The sequence below is a fragment of the Zeugodacus cucurbitae genome, chromosome 5 (genome assembly GCF_028554725.1).
Source record: "Zeugodacus cucurbitae isolate PBARC_wt_2022May chromosome 5, idZeuCucr1.2, whole genome shotgun sequence".
Classification (NCBI taxonomy): Eukaryota; Metazoa; Arthropoda; class Insecta; order Diptera; family Tephritidae; genus Zeugodacus; species Zeugodacus cucurbitae.
The window spans coordinates 3,604,356-3,631,945 of NC_071670.1; the positions used below are offsets into that span (position 1 = coordinate 3,604,356).

General features: G+C 36.3%; 2 protein-coding genes across 6 annotated transcripts in view; one reads left to right on the plus strand and one right to left on the minus strand.

The window, feature by feature from the left end:
- The window catches only part of Card11_0 (Caspase recruitment domain-containing protein 11), a 58,375-nt gene that overhangs the window by 29,513 nt on the left and 1,272 nt on the right, over positions 1 to 27,590 (minus strand). The gene's annotated exons all lie outside the window — the stretch shown is intronic.
- The window catches only part of LOC105208654 (cationic amino acid transporter 2), a 36,269-nt gene that overhangs the window by 2,974 nt on the left and 5,705 nt on the right, over positions 1 to 27,590 (plus strand). For all 5 annotated transcript variants that reach the window (XM_011178623.3, XM_029038053.2, XM_011178621.3 and 2 more), the window contains exons 2-9: positions 2,768 to 3,746; positions 25,009 to 25,134; positions 25,976 to 26,129; positions 26,190 to 26,321; positions 26,483 to 26,581; positions 26,717 to 26,925; positions 27,023 to 27,194; positions 27,255 to 27,438. In XM_011178623.3, coding sequence (XP_011176925.2) covers positions 3,711 to 3,746; positions 25,009 to 25,134; positions 25,976 to 26,129; positions 26,190 to 26,321; positions 26,483 to 26,581; positions 26,717 to 26,925; positions 27,023 to 27,194; positions 27,255 to 27,438 — 1,112 coding nt within the window. In that variant the 5' untranslated portion in view covers positions 2,768 to 3,710. The remainder of the gene's footprint in view (positions 1 to 2,767; positions 3,747 to 25,008; positions 25,135 to 25,975; positions 26,130 to 26,189; positions 26,322 to 26,482; positions 26,582 to 26,716; positions 26,926 to 27,022; positions 27,195 to 27,254; positions 27,439 to 27,590) is intronic.

The following is a 27,590-nucleotide window of genomic DNA, read 5'->3' on the forward strand; positions in this document are numbered from 1 at the left end:
ATCTATATTTTACAGCATTTTGAAAAATATACGTTTTAATGAAAATTTCTATAATTCGAAGTCTCTCTAACTCGAAGTTTTTTTGTGGATTATGGTAAACTCGAACTTCTATAATTCGAAGATCTCCATAATCGAACACTTGAATTGGCATTAGTGTTTAGAAGCCAAATTTCATACAAATTTCCTTCCCAAACTCCAATTTCTATAACTCGAACTTTTGAAGTGGCAATAGAAGGCAACTTTCATACAAATTTCCTTCCATAAATCGAACTTTTCGACCAGGACATTATACAAAATTTAAAATTTTTCTATCGAGGTAAAATTTTAGAAGAGTCCCTCTATATATATCTTATGGAGGCGAACAAAAAGTATGATATTATACTTAAGATGTAACAAAGAGCCAAACAATTGCAAACTGCAATAAAAACAAGTAAGGAAAGGCTAAGTTCGGGTGCAACCGAACATTTTATACTCTCGCAATTTATTGAAGAAATTTAACCAATACATATATGCGGAATAAAGCTCACCGTATTTTTGAAAAACCTATAATTAGATACATGGGAGCTAGGAGAAGATACTTTTGAAAAACCTACAATGAGGTATATGGAAATGTTATGACCCGATTTTAATAATTTTTGGAACAGAGACACACTATTAGAAGAAAACAATTTCCTCTGAATTAAATTGAGATATCTGAGAGATTTACCCATATTTTCGGTTAAAATTTATCCTTAGGCGCTGAATTCAACATGTTCAATATCTGGGGCCTTGAAAAGTTATGGTCCGTTTTCGACAATTTTTTCACAAGTGAAGCCAGAGATGATATGCACTAATTGTGTAAAGTTTTATTCCGTTACTTCATTGGTTCCTTATGTTTACATTATAAAGTGAAGGAATAAGATGGATGGTTATAAGGAAAGTAGTAGTGGTTGTGAACCGATTTCGCCCATTTCGATTGTCAGTGTTATCAGGGTGTCAAGAAAATATTATATACCGAATTTCATTCGAATCGGTCGAGTAGTTCTTGAGATATGGTTTTTGACCCATAAGTGGGCGATGCCACGCCCATTTTCCATTTTGTAAAAAAATCTGAGTACAGCTCCCTTCTGCTATTTCTTCTGCAAAATTTACCCACGCCCACTTCCCCAAAAAAATTACATACAAATATGCCCCCTCCTAGTGCGATCCTTATTTCCAAATTTTACTTTTATTTCTTTATTTATGGCTTAGTTATGACACTTTATGTATTTTTGGTTTTCGCCATTTTGTGGGCGTGGCAATGGTCCGATTCTGCCCATTTTCGAACTTGATCTTCTTATGGTGCCAAGGAATATTTGTGCCAAATTTCGTCAAGATATCTTAATTTTTACTCAAGTTACAGCTTGCACAAACGGACAGACGGACAGACATCCGAATTTCAAATCTACTCGTCACCCTGATCACTTTGGTATATATGACTCTATATCTAACTCTTTTAGTTTTAGGTGTTACAAACAACCGTTATGTGAACAAGACTATAATACTCTCTTTAGCAACTTTTGTTGCGAGAGTATAAAAACAGTTTTAGTTATTTATTTCGCTTTGAAGCTTTCGCTTTATTTATTAAGAACTTTGAAGACGATCTGAATCGTTTCCATTACAATATATAAAGTAAGCACTAGTGAAGATATCGGTGCAGAACTTTGCACAAATATTATGTTTATAGTGTGGCAGCCCCATTCTAAAAATCGCCGAAATCGGACCATAGGTTTTTAAGGCCACATATATCGAACACGAAGACCTCGGTGCTTCTAACCTAATATTAAGTTTTCCATTTTTCAATGGACTTTATGCACTATATATGACGAATATATGGGTCAAATTGTGTATTATATAATATAAATAAAGTTAAATAAATATATTGCGAGAGTATAAAATGTTCGGTTACATCCGAACTTAGCCCTTCCTTACTTGTTAAATCTATATTTTACAGATTTTGGAAAAAAATATGTTTTAATGAAAATTTCTATAACTCGAAGTCTCTCTATTTCGAAGGTTTTTTATGGATTATAGTGATTCGAGTTAGAGAAGTTCCACTGTATTTAGATATTTGAATTCAAAAAAAAATCTTGGGGACTTTTTGAAGCTATAAAAGGCTTCCAATACTATTATGTCCACTCCAAAAAATTGGCGCTTTTTCATACCATTTTTTAATAATTTTATGAATTTTTTTCAATTTTTTTTCATAAAATTGAGACTATTTAAAAAAATTAATAATTTGACACTTATTGGATTACTAAGGGAAGCTTTCTCAAATCGTCAATAGGCTACCGAAATAGATAGATAGTTGATCCCAATGATCTATCAAAATAAAATTTAATATTTTTAACTTAATTTCACAAAAGATTTAAACCTAAGTAAGTAATATTTATAAATAAAATTATCAAATAAAATAAAAATTTGAAATGAAATAATAATAAAAACAGGTATAACAATAAAAAAACTGAATTCTTAAACAAAATAAAAATAAATAAAATTTTTTTTGGCAAATTAAATGTTGTAACAATTGTAGGCTCCACTAAATAAAAATGTGTTCAATACGAAGACTAACTTTACTAAAATGAAATAAGATTAAACGATTAACGCGCATGAAGTGACTGATATTTCGCTATTTTACAATATTTTAGCAGTTTAATTTCATTTTAAATAGTCTCCGCGTGTGTTTGTAAGCCAAAGGCGGGGGCGACAATTTTCACGACAATTCTACATTTCTCATTTTGTCATGCAGACGCGCAAAGAACACAGGAAAGAAAATAGCAAAATTGTCATTGGGAATGGGTGTCGAAATGTAAAATGATTAATTTAAGGCTCAAAAAAGCCAACGAATGCTATAACCGAAACGAAAACCACAACAACAACAAAAGTAATAATAACAACAATAACAAGGTCAAAAACAGCTGCAGTAGTCGTTACCAGAGTAGCAGTAGCAACAACAACACTAAAGATCAACAACAAATCCAACGTCGTTGTCACTGTCACTGTCGCTGTCATCGTCACTGCCGTTGTTGTAGTCACAGCTGTAGTCAAAGTCATCGTCGTCGTGCTGTTGGCTCAAGTTGGCTGTTGGTGGAGAACTGTTGAATACGGCCAATGACGTCGCCAGCTGCACATAAAATCAATTGAAAGCACACACACCAAACACTTACACGCCGAAAGCACAGGCATTGTTGGGGCGAGAAGCCAGTAGTCACAACTGTGAAACGCGGGGAAGCTGTAAGTAAAAACGCCCAACAAGTCAGGCAGGATATTGCAAGAGCATATAATAGCAAAGGCCGTGAGTATAGACTACACCAGCAGCAGCAGCAGCTGAGTTGAGTAGGTGGCAGTGATAAAATAGCGCAAAGCAGTAGACGTAGGTGCGGCGTGGAGCAGCGCGCTGTTCGTGGAAGTAACAGCAGTGAAAGCAATTCGAAAGTGTAGGAAAAGTCGTAAAACGTACAAAAACGTGAAAATAGCGCAAAAGTGCTGGTAACTTGCTCTGGGAGAACGCGCAACCGACCGACAACGCGTACCACTCCTGCGGCGTGGTGTATTGTGTTGGCAACTCGCGAAACGTTGGAACAAAGCATAACAACAGGCTGAGGTAGTGAGGCAGAGGAACAGTGGTAACTGCAACAGCCACAGCGCGATAAAGCAATAAAAGCGCATACCGAAAGACCACAAGCGCAACAATGAAGCCATCGGATTTGCTGCAATTAACGGAAAGGGTAAATAACAATTTTATTTAGATTTTTTTTACATAAAATATTTGCATTCTTTCAACGGCGTACTGTGAGTTATTTTTAAAGCTATCGCATAACAGCGGGCGTAAGCCACATACAATGTATGTATATATCATTTCTGGCCGGTACATAACCGTTAGCGACGTACATATTTATCTTCCCACCAATTGTAGTTAAAACAAAATTAAGCGAAATTAATAGGCCACCAATAAGCTAATATATATTTACGTACATACATATATGTTTTTATTGATTAATCATAAAGCTGGCTATTTTTAGCAAATAATGGTGTTGTACACCACTTAAGGTGTTTCGCTTCTCTTTTACAATTTTATTTTGATTTTTTTTTTTGAATTTTTCAGCTGAATAATCTTAAAGCGATTTTAATATTTTTTTTTTAATTAATTGATTAATTTTTTTTAATTATGTAAATTTGTTGGATTAACTATACAAAAGAGTTAACTAAAATTCTTACAGTTAGCTTAAGAGTTAGCTAAATCTCTTCAGGAAATATCATTTTGAGTCATTCCTCAGTTCAAGATAATAATAGCTGAAGAGAATAAGACACAACGCCTGAAAAGCTTTGTGTGGTGCTGTAGTCCTCATCGAATATTCTTATGGACAAAAGACCCTAATCATTTCAGTAATAATAATTGAGAAAATTGGTAGGAAATGCATTATTTACTAACAATTATAGCATACCAATTAAAAAATGTAGCATACATTTAGGCGAAAAGTAGAAACTCGAGCAAAAGAATAATTTTGGGAGAAAATCTTGACTCTTCAGTTAAGTTATGAAATTTCCAATAAACATGGTATTCAAGAATAAAATCAAGGACTACTACAGGAATGACAAAACAATTTTAAATCTTTACTGTAACCCAGTACCACTACTTAGATGAACTTCTACTCCTTTTTGCGGTGAATGTATTGACATTATCACAGAAGAAATTAAAGAGGGTACTTTTTGGAGGGTCGCAAAGAAGAGTAACCAATATTTTTCCAATGAAATCAAAAAAAATATATTTTAGGGCTACAACTTTGCTTCCGCCGTTTTCCAATAGAGGTCGATTAAATTGTTTTATATCGTTCTTGCCATTTATGTCAACATTAACCCAACAAAATATTTGTAGAGATCTGTTTGCATCCCAAACTTATTCTCTCAACTGAAAATGTCACTTTTTGAGCCGAATTCTCGACATTTGCAAGGAATACGCATGCTGCCAGAAAGAATGGTCAAAAGTAATAGCTAGTGATGGCCAATAATTTGAATAACATTTTTGTAACCGTTTTTATAAAAAAAAGGCTTAAATTTATAAAAAAAACGGCGAAAGCAAAGTAAAAAAAATTATATATATATAAAAAAAAATATAATAAAAAAGTTAAAGATTCAAAAAATGAGCACCTGATGAAGTGTGGGTCTCTACAAATTGGCATTGGCCTACGATTCCAATCCTGCGACAAACCAAAAAAAAAGACTATTGATCTAGGATAATGTCGCTATAGTTGGAATTACGGAAATGTATACCAATGTATACCGAAACCGGCGTATATGAAAATCGTTTTCAAAAATTATGAAAATTCCAGAAATCTCAATTTGAAATAAAATGAATAAATAATTTCAATAAACACTTAAATTGTATGGACATTTATTTAAATAAATACTTGAAAATATTAATGAAATAAAATCAAATACAATTCCACAAAACTCGATGGCGAACAAATATTTTCATACACACACATATGAGCATAGATACGTTCACATGTAGATATAATAAAATGCAAAAACAAAAATAAATTTAACTGTGAATCACTTTAGGTTATACGTCTGTCGGTCATTCAAGTCATTCAAGCTGTACAAGTCACTCGCTGTCCCTTAAAGTCATTTGTACCGCACAATACGCATGGCGACCCGTATACGCGCATAGACACACACACACACATTCGTACGCATTTATGACATTTTCAACATCTCGTCGCTGTGATAAGTTTTCCCCGACGAACCCAAGTGTGCTCATCACCAACACAACACCAACAATAATAACAGCAAGCAGTCGCTCTACCGAGTGGTGTGCTTAAAGTGAGTTGGGGGGGTCCAACATGGCGTATACGTTACATTTACACATTGTGTGTTGCTGCCGTTGCGGTTTTTCGGTTAAAACATAGCAAGACAAGCGCCAGCAACAGCACAGCAGTTACAAAAACACCCACTCACACACATACATACGTACATATTCATAGAGAAATACATATATAAAGGCATGTACATATACATATATTAGCATGTGTAAGGGATTATTGTTTACATATACATACATATGTACATGCGTGTGTGTGTGTAAATTGTGACACGAATCCTTGCGTTTTCACCAATACTCGATTGCGTATAGCTATAATGAAACGTTAGCACTCGCACAGCTCCGTACCCGTTCGCGCAAACTCGTTCTGCTGGCTTTCTGTCTTAGTCAAGATAATGTCCTTTTGAATGCACAAATATGTATGTCGGCAACAATAACAACAAAACATGCGAAATGATACAAAAATAGCAGAATGAATGTTGTATGTAGGAGAAGAGATACATACATATACTGTTATGTAAGTAGCGTTGTACAAGCATATGTGCGCGCTTTACACTTTATTGTAAGTTTTCTTCTCGTCTGCTCTTTTGCAAGCGGGGAAAAGTAAAAGCTGCGCAACATATTGTCAGCTTTTCTTTCAGCGTATCAGCTGCTGTGGCATAATGATTTAAATGATCATATTTTTTGAGTATTAAATGTGAATATTAGAGGAAAAAAGTGAAAAAGGTGGCAACATTTCCCCACAAAATTATGTAAAATTTCATATACAGTCAGCGTCATATTTCATCGTACGGCACTCTAAAATCAATTTTTCCGTTTTTAATCCATTTAAATGAAAAAAGTTCTTCTATGAACTGATCAAAATAAAAAACAAAATATATTTCATATTCCAGTTATAAAAATTATTTGCAAACTAAATGTAAAAACTCAAAAATTGGCCTAATGTTCAAAGTTGGTGCGTCATAATTCATCGTACGGCATTGTTTATCCTTACTTTTAAGAGTTTCTTGTTATCATTTTAAAACAAAATAGCTTCAACATAGAAGTGGAATCAGTTTATCACGTGCTGTGTGGTTATTTCCTATTTTGACAATAATGGAGAAATGATATGAAACTTCCTCAGATTTTAGAGAAATTGTGATATAATAACGAAAAGAAGCAAAATCAATGAGAGAAATTGATAAAACTACCTCTAAATATAAGTTTACAATACAGCACATACTAGATTTGTTTATAAAAATAATAATAGAGAATAAAAAAATGGATCGAGAGGCGCGCGAACACTTAATGAAGGACATAATTAGATATGACACGAAGAAAAGACCGTGTGAGCTGTTCAGAAATATGTAGTGAAGTGGAAAAAGCTTCGGAAATATGGTTGAGCAAGTATACAATTCAGAAAACATTTTGGCTTAATGGTTATCTTCAAATTATCATCACCAACAGCGCGACGAACACCGTCTACATCTGAATCGAACAGTCGAAAACGTATAACTTTCGCAAATCAGCACTTGAAGAAGGGTATTGACACATGACAGACAGTGCTTTCACAGACGAAAGCATATTTAATCTTTTCGGCGATGATGGACAAAAATTTGGATAAAAATTTGCGAAGTACTGTTAAATATGGTTTAAGAAACTTGATTCTTAGGGGATGTATGACAGTTTCTGGAGTTGGAAAGCTGATCTTTATTAGAAGAAAAATTGACAATGACCAATATTAGAAATTTTGAAGCAAAATTTAAAGCAGTCAGTTGAAAAAAATGGGCTTAACTGATGTTTATGTTTTAAAACAACACAACGACCCAAAGCATACTGCATATTTGGTTCGCGAATGGATGCTATATAATAAGCGAAACAGCTTCGCACCTCTCCACAAGGCCTGGACCTCAAACCCATTGAATACTTAAGTGATTATATGAAAAAGAATTTTTAAAAACATACAATTTCGTATGTGTCACTTCAAAAAAGGGCTTAATAGAAGAGTGGAACAAAATACTGACTACTTTTACAGCTACACTCATATCTTCGATGCTAAATAGAATGAAAGACCCACAAACTACTATATTTTAAGTTTCTAAACAAATGTATCGCGTATAATATAATAGTAAAGATATTGATTACATAAATGTGTAACGTACGATGAAATATGACGCAAAAAATTTTTTCAATTTAAGCTTTTTTTTATTTATCATTTTTATTTTGAAATATATTCAATAAATTTGCATATAAATTATACTATTTCCAAGTTTTCTTTTATCTATAGAAGAACTTTTTTCATTTGAGTGGATTAAAAACGGAAATTTTCATTTTAGAGTACCGTACGATGAAATATGACGCTGACTGTAGATTGTACAAAAAATCAGTAATTGTTTTTTTCGGAGCAAAAAAGGCAAGAAATTAAGTTGTTCAATAAATCTTTACTTCCAACGCCAGAAGCTTCTGTGCCTCAAAATCAGGGTAAGCAGTGCTTACTAAGCACCTTTTGATGACTTTGATATGCTTAGCTTATTCAAATTCACCTCAACTTCTCCACTTTTCTCTTTTCATAAATATTATTTCAAGTTTTGGTTGAGAAAAGCTACGCAGTTCCAAATTCAGTCGTATGTAAAACTTGGAAGACATTACAAAGCCACCGCGTATAGTTCATGCCGCTTAAAACTTGTAGGAACCGTACGATTCACCAAACAGTAGATACTAGCGAATCGAACAAACAACTGGTATACAAAATTAAGACAGACATAATCATATAGAGATTGAATAGCTTTTCTTGCGAATCGAAGAAGCAACAAAAGAAGATCAAACAAATAGAAATTGAATAGCTTTTCTAGTGAATCGAACAAACAACTGGTATAAAAAATTTCGTATTTAATGCCAAAATCAAATAGAGATTGAATAGCTTAGCTTTTTATCGAATGAACAATAGGTATACAAAATTAAAATTTTTATATTCAAATAGAGATTGAATAGCTTTTCTAGCGAATCAAACAAAGAACTAGTATACAAAATTGCGAATCGAATAAACTTGTATACAAATTAATAAAATAGCAATTGAATAGCTTTTTAAGCGCAACGAACAAACTCCAATAGATTGAATAGCTTTTCCAGCGAATCGAACAAACAACTGGTATAAAAAATTATACCAGTTATTAACAAAATAGATATTGAGTAGTCTAGAATGAATTATTAAAGTTAAGCTAAACTCCATGCCAGAATCTTCAGGAAATCTGATTTTGAGACATTTCGAGCCATTTTTCAGCTTAAAAGAATAATAGATTAAATAAAGAAATCCACAGCGTATGAAAAGCTTCGTATGTAGCTGTAATCTTTATCGAGAATTCTAATAGTCAGATCACCCTAATCATTTGATCCATCATAATAGAGAAAATTATGAGGAATTTAGTTATTTACTAACAATTATTATATATCAAAAATAAAATGTAGCATACATTTAGGCTAGCAAACGAAAACCGTTATTGATTCGAATTTTTAGTTTTAAACACGCCTGTGTATTAAATATATATACATCCTTGAGATCAAACTCTATGCAATTTCATAAACCTTACTTTATTTGATTGAAAATAACCATTTCAAAAAAATTAAGAAAAATTAGAAAATAAATGCTAGTAAAATTAAATAACTTTTAGTTGAAAAGTATCTAGAAAAATATTACGTTAATGGCACAAATTAAGTGCAGTGCAAACAGTATGAACTTTTATTTAATTCACTTCAATGTTCCTAGAAAAAGTCGAATAGCCTTAATATGTCATGCCTAAAACCAATAAAGCACGTATTATGAATACACTACATCCTCCGCAGCCAGACATGGCCATGCATGACACGCTGTAACCAATATACCTAAGCAAGTGTATGTATGTATGTATTAAAATGTATATGTATGTGACAACATGCATTAGTTTATTTTAGTGACTGTCATTGTTTGCATTTCGACGCCCACTCACATTCTCTCCGCACTTAGTCAATTATCATGCATCACTTTATTTATACTTCTGTGCCTCCGACACCCCTACGTACGCCTTCAAACCCAGTTCATTGGTATATTAAGTGCAGTGTAATGTGAGGGGTTGGCCAAGTCGGGATAAGAAATGCTGATTTATGTGTAATGCAGATTGCGTAATCGGAAAAGTTTCTCTCTCTTGCACTTTTCAAAATTGTTGGAGTACCCAGTTGTATGTATGTAAGTGTATATGCATATGCAAGTGGTTGGTTATTTGGCTCGGATTATTTTTCCACTCGGTGCGCCATTTTTCATTCTAATGTAATTTATTTATATTAATATCCATGCGTTGAAGCTTTTGTAAATATTTTATTTTAACTGCAACTGATCCGTAAGGAAGGATTTGATCGATGAATGATCGTAATTTAATTATAGCAGTCTATTCGCTACGTTTACTTTATTTTTATCTTTTACAATAAACAAATGCCTTTCAAGCTTTCAACTTGCTAACGAAAATATGAAGGACTTCTCGAATAGTAGACGTCCTGGTTGCCCAGGGATTCTGCGAACAAGGCGATCGCGCCTCAGTCGCTTTACTGCTTATGAATTCAGACATACTGCTCTCGGGTGTGATCGATCCATCAATCAATCTTTATGAAATTCTCTCCAATATGAAGATCTTCTGTTTTTCTTTTTTCCTTGATGGTGGTGGTGGTCAGACGGCGTACCTAGGCCTTTAGGAATCCAGGTCCATTGTGAATACACCGGGACTAGAATCCCCTCAAACTGCAATGCCCTCTCTGAACTACTCTGTGGTCTTGATGAAGTTAATCAATGCAAAATTTTGTGAGTGTGCATCTTTCGAGATCTCGTCAAGAAACCCATGTATCCAGGAATAACTAATCTTACTAATGTTGGAGTGCAGTCACAAGATCATCGCAGAAAACTGATTTCTTATTACATCTTATTAGTTTTCGTTCCATATTAGTAGCGCGGCGTCGTTGTGTCTTTAGAACATTAAGTGAAGCTTCATTTGGTTCACCCATCAGAAAGTTGGTCTTCAGCTTCCTCAATTACCACCAGTCTTGGTATACTTTACATGGTCCATCCATCAGAAAATTAGTCTCCAACTTCTCAACTGCCACCAATTTTGGTCCATTCATCTGACACTGTTCTGGTGCAAGATTCGTTTCTTCGAAATAGGTCTTTTTCGCGTATGCTGCCTTCAACTGTCACCATTTAGAATGCTTTTTTTTTTGCCTTTATCGTGGTCTTTGGTGATTTACTAAACAACTAACAGAAACATCGCCAATCTCTCCGGTCTAAGTTTCTTTTCATTTCGCGACTGAAGAATCTTTTCCCCAAGTTTAAAGCGATGTCTGAATATCAATTGCTATATTTGGAGCTTCCTCCACTTTCGAATTCACTGCAATTTAATTAAAGCGGCATCTTCATAACTTGACCTCACACCAAACATTTCATTTTATTTAATTTCCCATTTTTCCATAAAATAATCACAGTGTTCATACAAACGTGCGTACACCTTACTGCACTATTCAAGTATTTTTACGCTATCCATTTACTCTATATTTATATTCCATCAAAGAGTACGACTACGCGGAATTCTGCCAAGTTTACGTGACTGAGAGTTGGCGACTCCCCACATACCAGACATACATACACTTGACGCCCTGTCGACTGGTTAATGTGTGCTTGTGGGTGTACGAATTTCTCTGTGGTTGTTAATGTAGGTCTGTGTGTGTTTGTTTGTAATTGAAAGAATGAAAACATTCAATTAAGACGCCCCGCAATTTTCGACTTTTTCGCAGCCTTTTACGCCGACACTCACACTCGCACTCACTTCACACCTCCACCAGAGCTTCGTATGCGTATTCGCGTTAGAATGCCGCACGTTCGCTGTCTTGCTCCACTTTGCTCTTTGCTTTTTTTATATCGCCTGTTAACGGTTTGCTGTTGACGGTTTTATACCGTTTGTGTAGACAAGGGTGTCGGCTGTTGTTGTTCTATAGACCAAAATTGTGGTTTATGCTCAAGTTTTCGTCGCTGAATTTCACGCCACGGAGTACGGTGAGTAAGCAAGCTGGAGCTTAATATGACAGTTGGTTGTCTGTTTGGTTTATAATTGTCATTATTGCTGACATTACAAGTCATTCGCTGGGAGTTGGGAGTTGGGGAAAGAAAAGTTATTACACATAATCGCTGAAGTTGTCGACAACGGTGGCATCGCCTCAGACTAAAAAAAACGTCGTATGTTTTCTACTTCTTCTTGTTTATCGGTACCATTATACTTCTCAATGATACTTCCTCTTCACCCTTCCATATAATTGCGGAATATTATAAGTCGTTACATGGTCCATTGTTTCCAAAAAGCGATACTCTGCGTCATCAGTATCACATTCGTCGGGTATAAAGTTAGGTCTTCCACCTAAGATATTTGTGATCAAGTTGGGGCTCCGTTGTCCTCTTACGAGATAGGTAAAAGCTGGTTAACAAACATAATCTGCTTGGTTGCGAGATCCTTTTGGACCAGATTGGAACGTAAGAGGTCGGCTGAGCCACTTGTTTGTAAGAAGGTTAATTTGTCCGCAATAATGGGAAGACTCACTGGACATTGTGGAACAGGCAGACATGCGATGAAGTTAGGAATCCTGTCGGACGAAAACTACCATAACTGTATGGTGGATATATCAAGTCCTTTCCTCTTCCACTGTCCAACAAAACTGGGATTCAAACATCTCGGTAGCTCTATTATTAATGAACCAAGCGAACTGTTTGGAATGAACATTAGCCGCCTCATAAAATTTGTGATAGGCTCAAAGCGCTTCTGCGATCAAAACTTATGCGTATTTTTGGCATCACAATGGACCGAAGCCTTTAGCTATCCAAGTGAGACGCTTCGTGGCACCTGCCGCGAGGATCAGTTTCTGAACCTCCTGGGTACTTCTCACTTATTTATTTTTTTCAATTCTAGGTTAGGTTTTGAGGTTAAATTTTTAAATCATAATTATTAGTTTAACAAACTATTTTAACGCCCAATTAAATGTATACGTATTTTCTATTCCCTTTGAAATTATCAAGCCTTTATGCTAACTAAACTTCCTGGGCGTTTGCCAAATTATAGTGATTAAATAAAAATCGCCAAAAGTGGACACATAAAAATTGCAAAGGAAATGCTTCACTGGTATTAAGGAAATTTACCTATAAATGTCGTTTAAGTGAAAACATGCGCGTGCCCGGATGGTATTTAATTTGTTTTTGAGCACACGAAATATAACCAATGTAGTAGCGAACGTAGGAACGAGTAAATATTAGTGCACGAAAGCACCAAAATGCATACACCACACAGAACTAACCGAAATTGTGCGCGAGAGCACAAGCCTTCATAACGGAGGAGATACAGTGTTTGTCACATGGAAGTGCACACGAATGCATAAAAATGGACTTTTCGAGTGGTTAATGTTTTCGTCAATTCCGATTGCAACTGTTTGAAACTATCGACAGTCCGAAAAGTTGAGAGTTGAATTAGAGGTTAGGTTAGGTTAAAGGGTCGATACAATGGATCTCTTTAGGACAGCTGAAAAAATCGCGTGTCCTTTATGATACTAAGAACTTCTAATTATAAATACTCCAGTATTTCAAGAGTCGACCAGACGCTTGGAGCCCGCTACGAATTTGTTCAAAGCTGGTTGGAGTCCACTGTCATATTGAAGTATTGATTATTGTACATAGCATCTCGAGAGCTCTTGTTCCCAATTTTAGGCAGAGATATTGACGGATGAGAACTGTCAGAACGAGTTTTACTAGACATAATCCAGCGAATAAAAAAACAGCGGCTACGCTGGCTATGTCATGTTGTTCGAATGGACGAAAGTGCCCCAGCTCTAGAATTCGATGCAGTACCCGCTGGTGGAAGCCGAGGAAGAGGGAGACCTTCACTCCGATGGAAGGACCAGGTGGAGAGGGACCTGGCTTCTCTTGGTATAACCAATTGGCGCCAAACTACCAAAAGGAGAGATGCGTGGCGCGCTATTGTGGACTCTGCTATAACCGCGTAAGCGGTGTCTACGCCAGTCAAGAAGAAGAAGAAGTACAGAAAATTGGCTCCATTCTCCAAATTCCAAAATATAAATACCCCAGACCTTCAAGAGTCGACATAGCCCTCTGAGCCTGCTACGAATTTTTCGAGACGGTTAATGGGAAGTTGGAGTCCACTATCATATTGAAATATTAATTGTTGTAGCATACCGACTCTGGTTGTCGATTTTTGACAGAGACAATGACGGATCGCAAACTGTCAGGTCTACAGAACCGGAACGAAATCGATTTTTTTCAGACTAAGGATCGTAAATTGGCAATCTCCAAAACTGTTATACGGCCGCTATAATAACAACACCGACTCGCTTACTATTCCAAAGACTTCAAATCTAAGCTTGAATAACTTTTACTGCAAACTCTGTCTTATGAAACCCGCTCCTCACGGATGACAACCTGTTTATCAACTCTGTAGTACCAAGGAACAAAAAATATTGGGACACACCCCGCGAAACGCATTGTATATGTACAAAAAGTACAAAATTATGAGTATACGAACATCCTTTCGTGTCATTGCTGAAGCGTCAAGAGCAAGACACGCAATGCCGCAAAGAAAAACAACACATTTGTAACATCCAGCGCAAAGTAAACAACAATCTACACAAAATAACAACAATAAATGCCCGCCAAAAGCATGACACATAAATATTCGTCGAACCATCACATAACACAAACAATTAGAAGCAGAAGCAGAAGCTACGACGCAACGAAACGTCATCGATGACAGCAAGCAATCAAAGTCGGGGGAGTCACAAACAACAATGACAGTTTAGACAGGCGGGGAATTGACAAAATGGTGGCAAGCATTGCCACTCAAACCAACAAACCTGGAAAGAAGCAACAATGTTGTGGCAACAAAGCGTGTTTGGGTCGATTGTTGCTTTGTCGTGTGAGCGAGTTAGCGTTTGTCCCTGTGTGTTTTCGTTACTCCTATTTTTGTGGTTATTACTTTTATGGCTTTTACGATTGCCTGGTAGTTTGTTGCTTCCTTTTTTTTTTTTGATAATGTCCATTTGTATATAACTGTTAATGCTATATTTTTATTGTTGCCATCAATTCATTGACAATTTCAGTTGAATATTTATATTGTGCGCACTTGAGTTATGTGCTCGTAAGTAAGTGGTCTCCTGTTTTCCTTCCAAAAGATATTTTTTCTAATAGTAAAGTAAAATTTTTGAGGTTACAAGTTTATTGTTGGTCTTGTAAAAAGATTTTTGAACAAAGCATTTCGATAAATCTTTCGTTTCGGAATTACTCTCTTATCAAAATCTTAAACGTCCCGCAAAGTTCCATTCTAGATCAATGGGTATAATCGCACAACCTCTAAAAAGTTTTCTGAAAGTTCTGAAACTATCCAAACTCAGTCCTCCTTTCAAAGTCGACTTTGTCAGCAAGATCAGAAACGTCAGTCTCCGTGGATAGATGGGCCTTGGCTGAACTGGGTAAGCGCTCGTCAGTCACTAGAACTTGCGCAATCGGCAGATCATTTTGGCCTAAAGTGAATCGCAGGAGGTTTATCGAGCTCTTTGCCTCAGTAATTTTCTCCTCTCCTTAGTCGTAGGGGTCACGGATCTTTTACCACCAAGCTGGCGAAATAGCGAATATAAATGTGAAAAATCTCTTCAGTTTTGTAGTATGTTCAGGACGTTTTGTCGATTCCTAGTAGATAATGTAGGGGGGATCCTGGCTTCATAAAGTTCTGTCTTTTATAGTATACGTATGTTTCCCTATGAGAAACACCCATTATAACCTAACCTAACCTATCTGCCAAAAAGAAATATCGTAATGTATGTATGTATTTTCAAACAACTGGACCTAAATACGATTGACATAATTTTTTACTTCCACGAGATTAATAATACCAATTACTAACGCTGAGTAATTTTCAGTTCGGGATATATTGGAGAAGGCTGGAGAAATCTCGTCTTGACTGGAATATATTTTCAATAAAATAGTTCAGGTTGAAGAGGACTATTATTGATAGTGACGACATAGAGCTTTAAGCTTCCTTGTAGAGACACGATAACATGTCTCCGTCAGTACACGTCTTTTAACACTTTAATATCATTACTTTTCGAAGCAGAAGAGTGAACCATTTGCCGTTATTAGGTAGATGCAAGTAAATTGTGCTATATTTGAACTTAGCTACAGCTTCTACAAACATTTTTCTGCTCTTATGTAGAAGCACATCGCTTTGGCTATCCATGCGACACTTGAAAAACTTCACTTGCACTTGACAGCTGTGACATTACAATTTCCCAGAAAATTTCTTTATAGAGCCCTAGTGTCTACTAAGTAGTGCTCTTATTTAGACCTCAAATGCACACAAGTGCTGCAAATATTTATGTAATGCTGCATATACTCGTACTTCCGTAAAGGAATACATAACCTCATACATATACAATTATATGTATTGGCAAAAGTTCAATGCTGTTGGGCGCATCAGTTTTTTTCTGGGACATACTCGTATAAGAGCATACCCTTACAGTCAATTGGTTTACCCTTGCATCCAAGCATATAGTATTTGTTGCTTAGTAAATGCATCATGTCTCCCTTGTGTTTAACTGTCATGCTAACAAATTTTTTCCAATGATTTTTCAAATTCATTCGAGCGCCAGAAAAAAATTCTGCCAAAAGACATCGACAACATCAAACTGGGGAAAACTACTAAAAAAAATGGTGAACGCTAGGCAAGCAACTAGCTGGTATTGACATTTCTCGGCTATGTACACAACAATATTATAGACAGTGTGGAATATAAAATTGGAAACATATAATACATTTTTTTACACTAAACTGACTAAATTATAAATTAAAAAAAAATAAATAAATAAAAATAAATAAAATTTTTAATAAAAAAAAAAAAAATTAATCAAAAAATAAAAAAAAATTTTAATCAAAAAATAAAATAAAAAAAAATTTTAATCAAAAAATAAAATAAAAATAAATTAAAAAAATAATTAAACAAATTAAAAAAAAATAAAAATGATTGAAAAGTACCCATTTTTAACGCTCGGGCATTACAGTTTCACCACTCTATGACTTTCAAACGTCTACATTTCCCGTTTCCCTAAACTTCTGCACGCGTTATATCGCTTATACGAAACGTTGTCGCGGACACAGTATTTCTATCCATACATATGTGGAAAAATTGTTGTGTTTTCCACTGAAAATCATATATGCAACACATTCTTCATGTACGTACTTAAACATACATATATATATTGGAAATAAGCTAAATTGTCCAACAATCACGTGCAACCGCTAGAGGTCACTTGCGCAGTTTAGCTTTTAGGCCAAAGTAATAATGAAAGGACATCACAACAGTTGGATTGACAAGTGCAATAGGGATGAGTACAATAAACGAGGAATTAGAAATCATCACGAAAATAGTAGTTTGATTATTTGACAAGTCAATAGCAGAGTTGCCAAGTGTTTTTGAATAAATTGACGCTATGAAAATGTCTTGGGTAAACATTTCCAGTCTCAATCACTTAAAGAAATGTCTACAGACAGTTTAGCTTCAAAATAGTATCCGAATAAGTTAATTGAACCGGACAATTGAATAATAATATATAAGAAAGTTTTATACGCTAAAATTTTATATAAGCCAGCTGAGAAGTTTGACCGTTTGTGGTACTCCTACGAAATTTAATGTATAGGTTAACTACTTTATGATAAAACCGTATAGAAACACAGGCGAAAAGATAAATATACCGCAGAAATCAGTTGAACGTCCCGACACTACAACCGTTGGTCGGTCTGATTCGCCAGTTGTGTCTATGCTTTACAAAACCACGCTAGTTGTACATCCCAGGTGCAGATAGATCACTATTCTCTTGGTCCTACCATTGAATGTGTGGGTGCTCTGGCTTCCGTTGTCCACCCCAGGATCTCGAAGCGCAGGATCTTTTCACTGGAACATCATCTTCCATACGTACGACATGGGCCAACCAGCGCATTTGTTAAACTCATATAGCTCATGATTCCATCTTCTACGGTATTCCTCGCACAATCGAAAGTCTGCAAAATATTTTGCGGAGAACAGTTCTCCCCAATGCTTCAAGTACTTCTAATTTCGGTTTGACATAGTCCATGTTTCTGCGCGGTATAATAGCCGGGAATGAGAGGAGAGACTTATAGAGCGTAATTTTTGTTCGTCGACGGACGGAATCTGTTGCCTCTCAATTGCCTAACGATGCCAAAGTACCACCTATTGGCAAGAGTTATTCTGCGCTTGATCTCCAGGCTTAGATTGTTGGTGGCATTTATGCTATGAAATAGACAAAGTCTTTCACTTTTTCCAATTTATAACTGTCAACAGTGACGTAGTTCCCAAGACGCGAGAATCCTTCTGTGTCGCCTCCGGATATTTTGTCTTGACTTCGTTCACCAAAAGACCTACTACTCTGCTCGCTACTTTTCCTAGATTAGAGAAAGTTGTGCTCTGTTGGTAAGCCCTATATGATGTCAATGTCATCTGCAAATCCCAGTAGCATTGTTCTTTTAACCATTTGGAGTCAGATTAGCGGCGTGTATCACTTTTTCTGGCATTATACTCTGTCTAAAACCTTGTCTCTTATGTAGTCGGTTCACTTAGTATTTTCTGGCTTCTAAAATGTGTTAATCCTGTTACGCTACGTGTTTCATAAATTTCATTTTCAGCGCTTTCATACACTTAGAATACTTTTAAGAGCATGCTGTAACAGCCTGCAAGTGCTACTAACTGCCCAAGGTACTTTCAAAACCGGCTAACCGCTTGCAAAGTGCTTTCTTAATTGTGTTCTGCCTCTGCTATTGTCTTCTTATTAAACTGACGGGCAGTTTGAAACTGAGATTTCGTATATATACGTGAATATTTAATACATATTTTATGTAACCAATTTCCACAGCTATTGTGTGTGAGCATAATCTAATTAAAGCGATTTCTACTCGATTAAAATAATACAAAATCTCTGCAGTGAAAAGCAACGTTTAATTAAGTAAAGCCACTTCAGACGTAAGGGCATATTAAGCTCAAGTCTCACACCGAAATGGAAACAAAACAAAAGCGAATAGTAGTCCACTCGAGACATTGAAGGACATCATTTCGTTACAACACAAATTTCTATGTGTTGGTGTGTGTGCGGGTTACATGTACAGTAAAGCGGCCCACAAGTGCACACATGCTCATCTATAATTCAAATGAATGAGTTTTCGCGTGTGTAGTAGTGTGTGTGTATGGCGGTGTTTGTATGCCCCCATTGACCTTCTAATCTTCGTTGCAAATGGCGACAGCTTGCATAATGGCCCCAAATGCGCCCATGAACTTTATTTCATTTATTTTTGTTTTTTACTTCTCTCTTCGGTTAACATCTTGCACAACGCGGTCTATTATCTGTTGCTTTTTCGATTTCTGCTACACTTCTATTTTTTTTTGCTATCTCTCTTACTCTCACTCTCTCTCTCTCCCCCACTTTTATTGCACTTTTGTAGCATTTATTTCCACTGCGATGCTGTGTAATTGATAAGAACTCAATTAAGTTGTGTCGCATTGTAATGACAAAAACATAATTTATTTTATAGCCCTTTTGAGTTGATAAGCAAGCGAAGGATAAAAGAGAAATGTCAAAAAAAGACTACAAATCAAATCAAAGGTCCTTTGCATTCGTATGTATGTATCACAGCAATTTAAATGAAGTTCTACTGCAATTTACACTCAATATAGCCGAGAAATAAAAAATAATAAAACAAGTAAGGAAAGGCTAAGTTCGTGTGCAACCGAACATTTTATACTCTCGCAATGTATTAAGATAACATACAAATTAACCCATAAATTCGGCATAAAGTTTAATAGAATAACGAAAATCGTCATATATAGTATATGAGGGCTGAGGTAATTCCTGAACCGATGGGAGCTAGGATATGTTATGACCCGTTTTAGTAATTTTTGGAACAGACACACACTTTTAGAAGAAAACATTTTCCTCTGAATTACATTAAATTATCTGGGAGATTTACTTGGAGATTTTCGGTTAAAATTTATCCTTAGGCGCTGAGTTCACCATGTTCGATATCTAGGGCCTTGAAAAGTTATAGTCCGTTTTCGACAGTTTTTTCACTAGTGAAGCCAGAGATGATATGCACTATTTGTGTAAAGTTTTATTCCGCTATATTCATTGGTTCCTTATGTTTAACCTTTGTACGGGAGGTGGGCGTGGTTATTATCCGATTTCAACTATTTTCATGGTGTGTGGTGGGGTACGTAAGAGAACCGACTGCAGAAAGTTTGGTTTATATAGCTTTATAAGTTTGCGAGCTAAATACAAATAACAGATTCCCCAAAAAAGTTACACCCAAATATGCCCCTTCCTAGTGCGATCCTTTATTCCCATTTTCGAAAGCAACCCTCTCGCGGTCCCAAATAATATTTGTGTCAAGTTTCGTCAAGATATCTTAATTTTTACTCAAGTTACAGCTTGCACAGACGGACATACGGACAGACAGACAGACGGACAGACAGACAGACAGATAGACGGACAGACAGACAGACGGACATCTAGACAGACAGCCGACAGACATCCGGAGTTCAAATCTACTCGTCACCCTGATCACTTTGGTATATATGACTCTATATCTCACTCTTTTAGTTTTAGGTGTTACAAACAACCGTTATGTGAACAAAACTATAATACTCTCTTAGCAACTTTTGTTGCGAGAGTATAAAAACACAAAATATATATATATACCCACGAAGGCCATGCAAGGCAGAACGCAGACAATGCTGCACAGTAAATTTAAAATGACCCGGGAGCTTGGAAATTTAGGATGCTGAATTGCAAAACTGTTTATCCTTTTCACTTCCGCGTTTTTTTTTTTGCACCCAACGCTTATAGGCACAGATTGGCCGGATGCGAATTACGTGTATATGTGTGGGTGTGTGGGTGTATGCGGGTGCAACGGATATGACGGCTATGTGCTGTTGACTTAAAAGGACGACTGAAAAAAATGTAGCGGTGATGCGTTTCCGGTCAAGCGGACCACCAAATGAGCCAGCAAGTGTCCAAACGACAAAGCCGTATATGAATTCTCTTGTGAATCCCGAAAAATGGGGGTTTTGGGAAAAGTTAGTGCTGACATTTCGGGATTTTTAATCTTAACTAATTTAGGTTAAAACTCAAAATTCAGAACGTTAAATTTTGGGATTTGAAAAAGTCAAACCCGACATTACTGGATTTTGAGTGATAACATGTTATATGACCTTTATTAGTTAAGATTTATGTTTAAATATCGATCTATAAAAATTCAGTACCGTAAATTTCAGTATTTGAAAAAAGTTAATCCCGAAATTTATAGGATTTTTATAGTAACATTGTTAAGTTTCATGGTTACCTCGACCGAGCCACAAAAATTTAAAACCATAATTTTCGGTATTTGAAAAAACACAATAACGACATTTCGATTTTTTTGGATTTAATGATCTCTTTTAGTTAATATTTGTAGATTTCGACTGACCCATAAAAATTCGGTAACATAAATTTCGGTATTTGAAAAAAGTTAATACAGACACTTCGAGATGTTGTCTGGATATTGAACTCTATGAGTTCAGTTTTATGTTTAAATCTCGAACAAATCTAAAAATGTTGGAATCGATCAGACACAGCTTGAAAGATAACATCCTTTCGTAGAACATCTTCAAGGTCTACCATACATTAGGATGAAAAGCTTCAGTGTAGATTTAATAAAAGTTTTATAAAAATTCCAGTAGTAAACAAGTACCGAAAGTTTAGTGCTACGTTTCAACGTGATTCAAGAACACACTATATAGAGACGAACCTCAATATAGTATATAAATTGCAGCACTTCAGTTTTAGTATATACAATCCTATCTACAACCAACAGACTTTGGCAACACCAAGTGCCAAGCGTCCAATGTCCAATCGACCGTCCTAACGAACAGCTGATCCAAACGAGCGCGTAGCCAACGAAGCAGAAGATAAGCGCCATCAATTGTGGTTGTTGCTGTGTTGGTGGTGTCGCTGGTGAAGGTTGATTGGCAAAGCGTCGCTTGGTTAGCGCTCACACAGCCGCAGCAACAATAGAAGCTGTTGTAAATGCTCTCAATAATTTGCAAATACTCTATATACATACATATCTCTATATTTGTATGTGTGTGTGTGTCTGAATGCATTAGTATGCGTATATTATATATAGAAGTGTATTTGATTTATTATTATTCGCCATTTATTTTATTTTATATTGCTTTTACCGCGTCTGTGGCTATTTTTTGCTACCCCCTTTCGTAATTTCAACTTTTTTCCTATTCATGCTATTTAAAAAACACGTAAACAATAGCCGGAGAGTGGCAAAAACTAAAAATAACGGTACAAACGTATGTAACAAAAGCTTCAAACAGCAAGATAATTAATTTATAGGCATGATAAGTTGGCATTTAAGCCAAATTTCATACAAATTATCTTCCGTAAGTCTCTCCGAAAGTCTAACTCGAAGTTTTTTGTGGATTATGGCGATTCGAATTAGTGAAGTTCAACAGTATACACTCTTTTTAGTTGCTATTGTATTGCTTTTCTTGACAGTATAGGTCCAACAAACTTAACGTATTGACAAGGTTTAAGGTTAAAGTGAGCGATTATGTTGTAACACAATCCGAAAGTGGTTGCGACTGTTTCTTACTCTTTTAAATATGGAAAGGAATATTTGAGAAAGATTCCAGTACAGATATATAAAATTTTGCTTTCAAGTTGAAAGCATCTCTAATGCCAACTTTAACACTCCATTTTTTCGACTATAAAGTCATGACCAGATAACTCTACCTCTCGGCCGAACTTTTGGAACAACTTTCGTCGAAACATTTCGACTACAAGAAACCAAAGTTTTCAAGTTGAAAGAAGCTCTAATCCTCCGTTATTTCGACTATAAAGTCAATAAAACTTTTATATATACATACAACATAGAACTCTTCTTCACAGCCGAACTTCTGGAACAACTTTCGTCGAAACATTTCAACTACTATATGAAACCAAGACTGTTAGAACCTGACATGCAAAATTTTCATTTAGTCTGAAATTACATAGAAGTATGATCCAAATTCATAAAAAAATTGGCCCAGGAACTAAAATCTAAGAAAAAAATGCTACCCAGTATCGTAGGAACTTACAGAACTTGATTGTTAAATGGAGGCCATGTTCCGACAAAGACAACCGAAATTATTTGCATTTTGCAAAGCATAAGTTGAATGTTTAAAGAATTTCGTCAGAAGGTCTAAAAATTACTGACCGATTAAATTTCAATTGCTGTTTTTATGCAAGCGGAAATTTCTGCTATTTCTAGTCAGCGTCTATGGCGAAGGAATACCAAAATGTTCCAGTTGAAATTTACCATTGAAAACTTTAGCGACAGATATATTGCTACGGAGCGTAATCTATGGAGGAACGATTCACTCATACGATAGTAGAGTGACGATACTAGCCTTAAGCTCAATACGTCTGGTGTCGATGTTTCAAAATTCAAAATGGCGGATCCAATAAGGTGGGCGTTTTTTTTTGAAAAACTATATAGGAATCGCTTGAACTTCGTAACTCGAGTTTTCGGGGTCGCTAATTACGAATCCGGTGTATGTTTTTGAAAATTCATAACAAAAAATTTTTTGTGTGTCTGTGTTATCTTCACTATCAGTGGCATCGCACTACTTCACGGTCTAGGTGTTTGGCCATAACGGAAACACGAAAATACAGATCAACAGCGCGAAATGGCGTTTATAGAAGTGAAAAATCTTGGCTTCACAACGAACTGTCCTTAATGCTCTAGGTGTACTTCCCTTTGAGGAACAGCCATACAACCTAACCTAACCTAACATTGAAATGATACTGCCTTGTGAAAAAAAATCCTTGAACTGCCCAGAACTCTTTCTATACGAAGGATACACAATTTAGTTAAAACTATGCTAAGAAATTGGAACTCATGAACCAGTAAACAAATGGCAGCTGCACATACCACCATGCTCCCTCACCACCACGAAAGAAACTAATTTAGAAATCGCCACCGCTAATGCGCTAACACCAACTCCATTTACATAATATTCCAATTAATTAGCTGCATTTTAAAATTCTTGTAATACTTGTAGGCGAATCATGATTTGCGCACTAATTATCGCTAACAAGTATATGCATAAGATTTACTTGGCTTAGCAGCTGTACTAAGTAGTAAGTAGTCAGTACCGGGGAGTAAAGCTGTAAAGCACCGAACTAACCCTGACATTTTCCACAAAAGGACATAAACACGCAACCGTGTTGGAAAATATATATATGTACATACATAGACGTATGTATGTGTAAACATGCGGAGGACGTGGAGGCGTGCGCTGGCATTTAGCGGCAGCGCTGGCAGGAGCAACACCATTTATGTTGAGTGGTACTTGTTGCAAATATCGATTAAAGTACCGCACGCGCTCGAATGTACATATGTGTGTGTGTGGCTGTGTGGCTATGAACATTGCATATATTTAAATAAACATGTAGAAATGTATGTGTTCATTTACTCTATACAAGCTTTAAATATACATACATACATATTTATACTTATACCTAGATATATGTAGGTGGTTGAGTAGGTTATTTTTTCATTGCTATTGTTGTAAATCTAAATTTTTTTCGCAATTCCAACAGACAATAGGCGCATAACTATAAATATACTATATGTATGCATGTGCGAGTACTTGTGTGTGCAAAAGCGCTGACAACAAGTGGGCCAATTGACTAAAGTGTTAATAGAAGTGCAAAGTGGTTGTCTTTGCTTCTCTGTACTATGTGCTGTGTGTGTGTGTGCGCGCATGCATTGGCGTAGGCTTCTGTTAATGATGCTCAAATGGCAAATGACTTGAAGTGTCCTTGATAGTTAATAACTTTTTAATTTCTAAGCTTGATTTTTTTTTTGCCCTGTACGTGCATCAACTGCTGTTTGCGTTGCTCATACGCACCGCCGCACCACTGATCGTTTAAGTTGACCAGTTTTTAGTTATAATTAAATTTTTTTCTGCTTTTTCACACACATACGTGGGTTTATGTCACATTTTTTCAAATATTTTCGTTTTTACTTGCAGCTAAAATTCAAAATTCCTTTACCGCCCGGCGTAACAACAACAACACTTATACCGAAGCTAATACGCACGAAAGATGTGAAACAGCTGCAGGATGGCAGCGCGCAGCCGACAAAGCCGAAATTAACGGTAAATATTAATTTGCATAATTTTTGTTAGGTAAAAAAGCGCGTTCAGAGTTCCAAAGATGTTTTTGAACTCTCCATATAGGGCTGTCACGCTCGGAATATATAACAGATCCATAATGTTTGTTCCTCTCTTTACCATCGCACTATAATAACAGACCGCGCCATGTTCAACAAAGATAAGAGATCCATAATATTTGTTCCTTTCTTCCCCATGGAAATCTGGTTTATGTAACCTGGATGGACCCAGAAACTTTGCTCCATCACTTCAAACAGGGCTGTCATGCTCAACAAAGTTAAAAGATCCGTAATGTTTATTCCTTTATCCCCATGGCAATCAGATTTAAGTAAGCTGGATAGACCCGAACTTTTATCTGGACAGGACTGTAAGCACAGTAGTATTCTTAAAATTTTTTCCGGAAATGTCTTCGTTCATCATGTTAGATATTTCCAAATGGATAAGGTATCGGATCTCCTCATGACATAATAGATAAATTCAACTGGTACCGTTAAAGACCAAAACTGTTCTATGCCTGTGTCCTACCAGACTAACCTAACTTTTGATATGTGCTGCTCGAACAATAGTCCACGTCCTCAAAAAAGTAATGTTCTTCTTTAGAATCTGACTAATTGATCTGCCGATAACTAAGTACCGACTGTAAAGTAATGCCCATCTGAATCTAGTCCTTTTGATACCAAGCTACCAAAGTGGATATCTCACAATTACTCCTCGCAATTCCTTTCAAAATCTTGATAGCAGTACGTGGCACACAGTAGTTCAACTCTGAAGCCTGCTTTAATATACAGTTATACCTTGAATTTAATATGTTTTTTCCGCTCCATAGAAATGCCTCAACACACTGGACTTAACATCGCTGGGTGTTGGCTCGTGTTGCGGCACTGGTATGTACCTGGTAGCGGGTATGGTGGCGAAAAATCTCGCTGGACCCGGTGTGATTATTAGTTTTATCATTGCAGCGGTGGCTAGCATTTTCTCTGGTAAGAAAATACGCAGCTTGTGAAAAATTTAAAAATAAACATTTTATATTCCATGCTAAGGTGCCTGCTATGCGGAGTTCGGTGTACGCGTGCCACACACTTCCGGTTCAGCTTACATGTACTCATATGTGGCGGTGGGCGAGTTTGTAGCGTTTATTATTGGCTGGAATATGATATTGGAATATTTAATAGGTAAGCGCGCGTTTTAATTTCGCATAACTACAGAGTGCGCGGCATTTCATTTGGTTTGATATTGAAAGAAAATTTCAATTTAGATTTTAAATTTTTAAAATAAATTAATAAATTTTTAATTTCAATTAAATTTATCTCATTATTTTGCATTACTCCAACAGGAACAAGTGCCTGTGCGTGTGCTTTAAGTTCGAGTTTCGATTCACTAACCGGCGGTGCAATAGCGAATGCGATTGGCGATTCAATCGGCACCATATTTGGTGAGTCTTTAAGCAAATCCCGCTTTAGTATGACTTAATTTGCACTCGTTCGATTTTTATTAGCACTTAATACTAAAAGACCATTTATCATAACTACCATATCTCTGACTCATCCAACACCAACACATCCACTAGGTAAACCACCCGATTTTATAGCATTCGGCATAGCGTTGATTATGACCTGCGTATTGGCGATGGGAGCGAGTAAATCGGTGATATTCAATCACACATTGAATGCCATAAATCTGGCGACATGGGTATTTGTGATGGCAGCCGGTTTATTTTATGTTGACACCAGCACTTGGACCGAACACCAAGGCTTCCTGCCGTATGGTTGGAGTGGTGTAAGTTACGCAAACCAAAAAAAAATTATTTATGGCTTATAAAAAATCAATTACGGCTACAAGAATTGCAAGGATTTTAATGCGCTTTTGGTTACAGGTGTTCTCGGGCGCTGCGACCTGTTTTTATGCTTTCATTGGTTTCGATATTATAGCCACCACCGGTGAGGAGGCGCACAATCCGCAAAAGAGCATACCGAAAGCCATTGTTGGTTCGCTGGTGATCGTTTTGTTTGCGTATGTGAGCGTCAGTTTAGTGTTAACACTAGTCGGTAAGCGTTTTATATAGTAATTGCTGTTTTTCTGGGTTTCTAATCTTCAATTACTTGCAGTGCCCTACGATCACATCAATGCGGGCGCCGCGCTGGTGCAAATGTGGTCTTATGTGGGCGCACCGAAATGCCGCGCCATTGTCGCTGTGGGCGCCACCGCCGGCCTATCCGTGGCCATGTTCGGCTCCATGTTCCCAATGCCACGTGTGATTTATGCAATGGCGCAGGATGGACTCATATTCAGGTACTGCAAAACACATTTAGCTCATCTAACAGCCTTTACACACATCAATTAACCGACCTTTGCTCGATTAAAGCGCTTATTTATTTCCCTTTTCACAGAGGAGCTAATTGTTCAATTAACTGTGTGAAAAGGCAATAACATTAAAATCAACT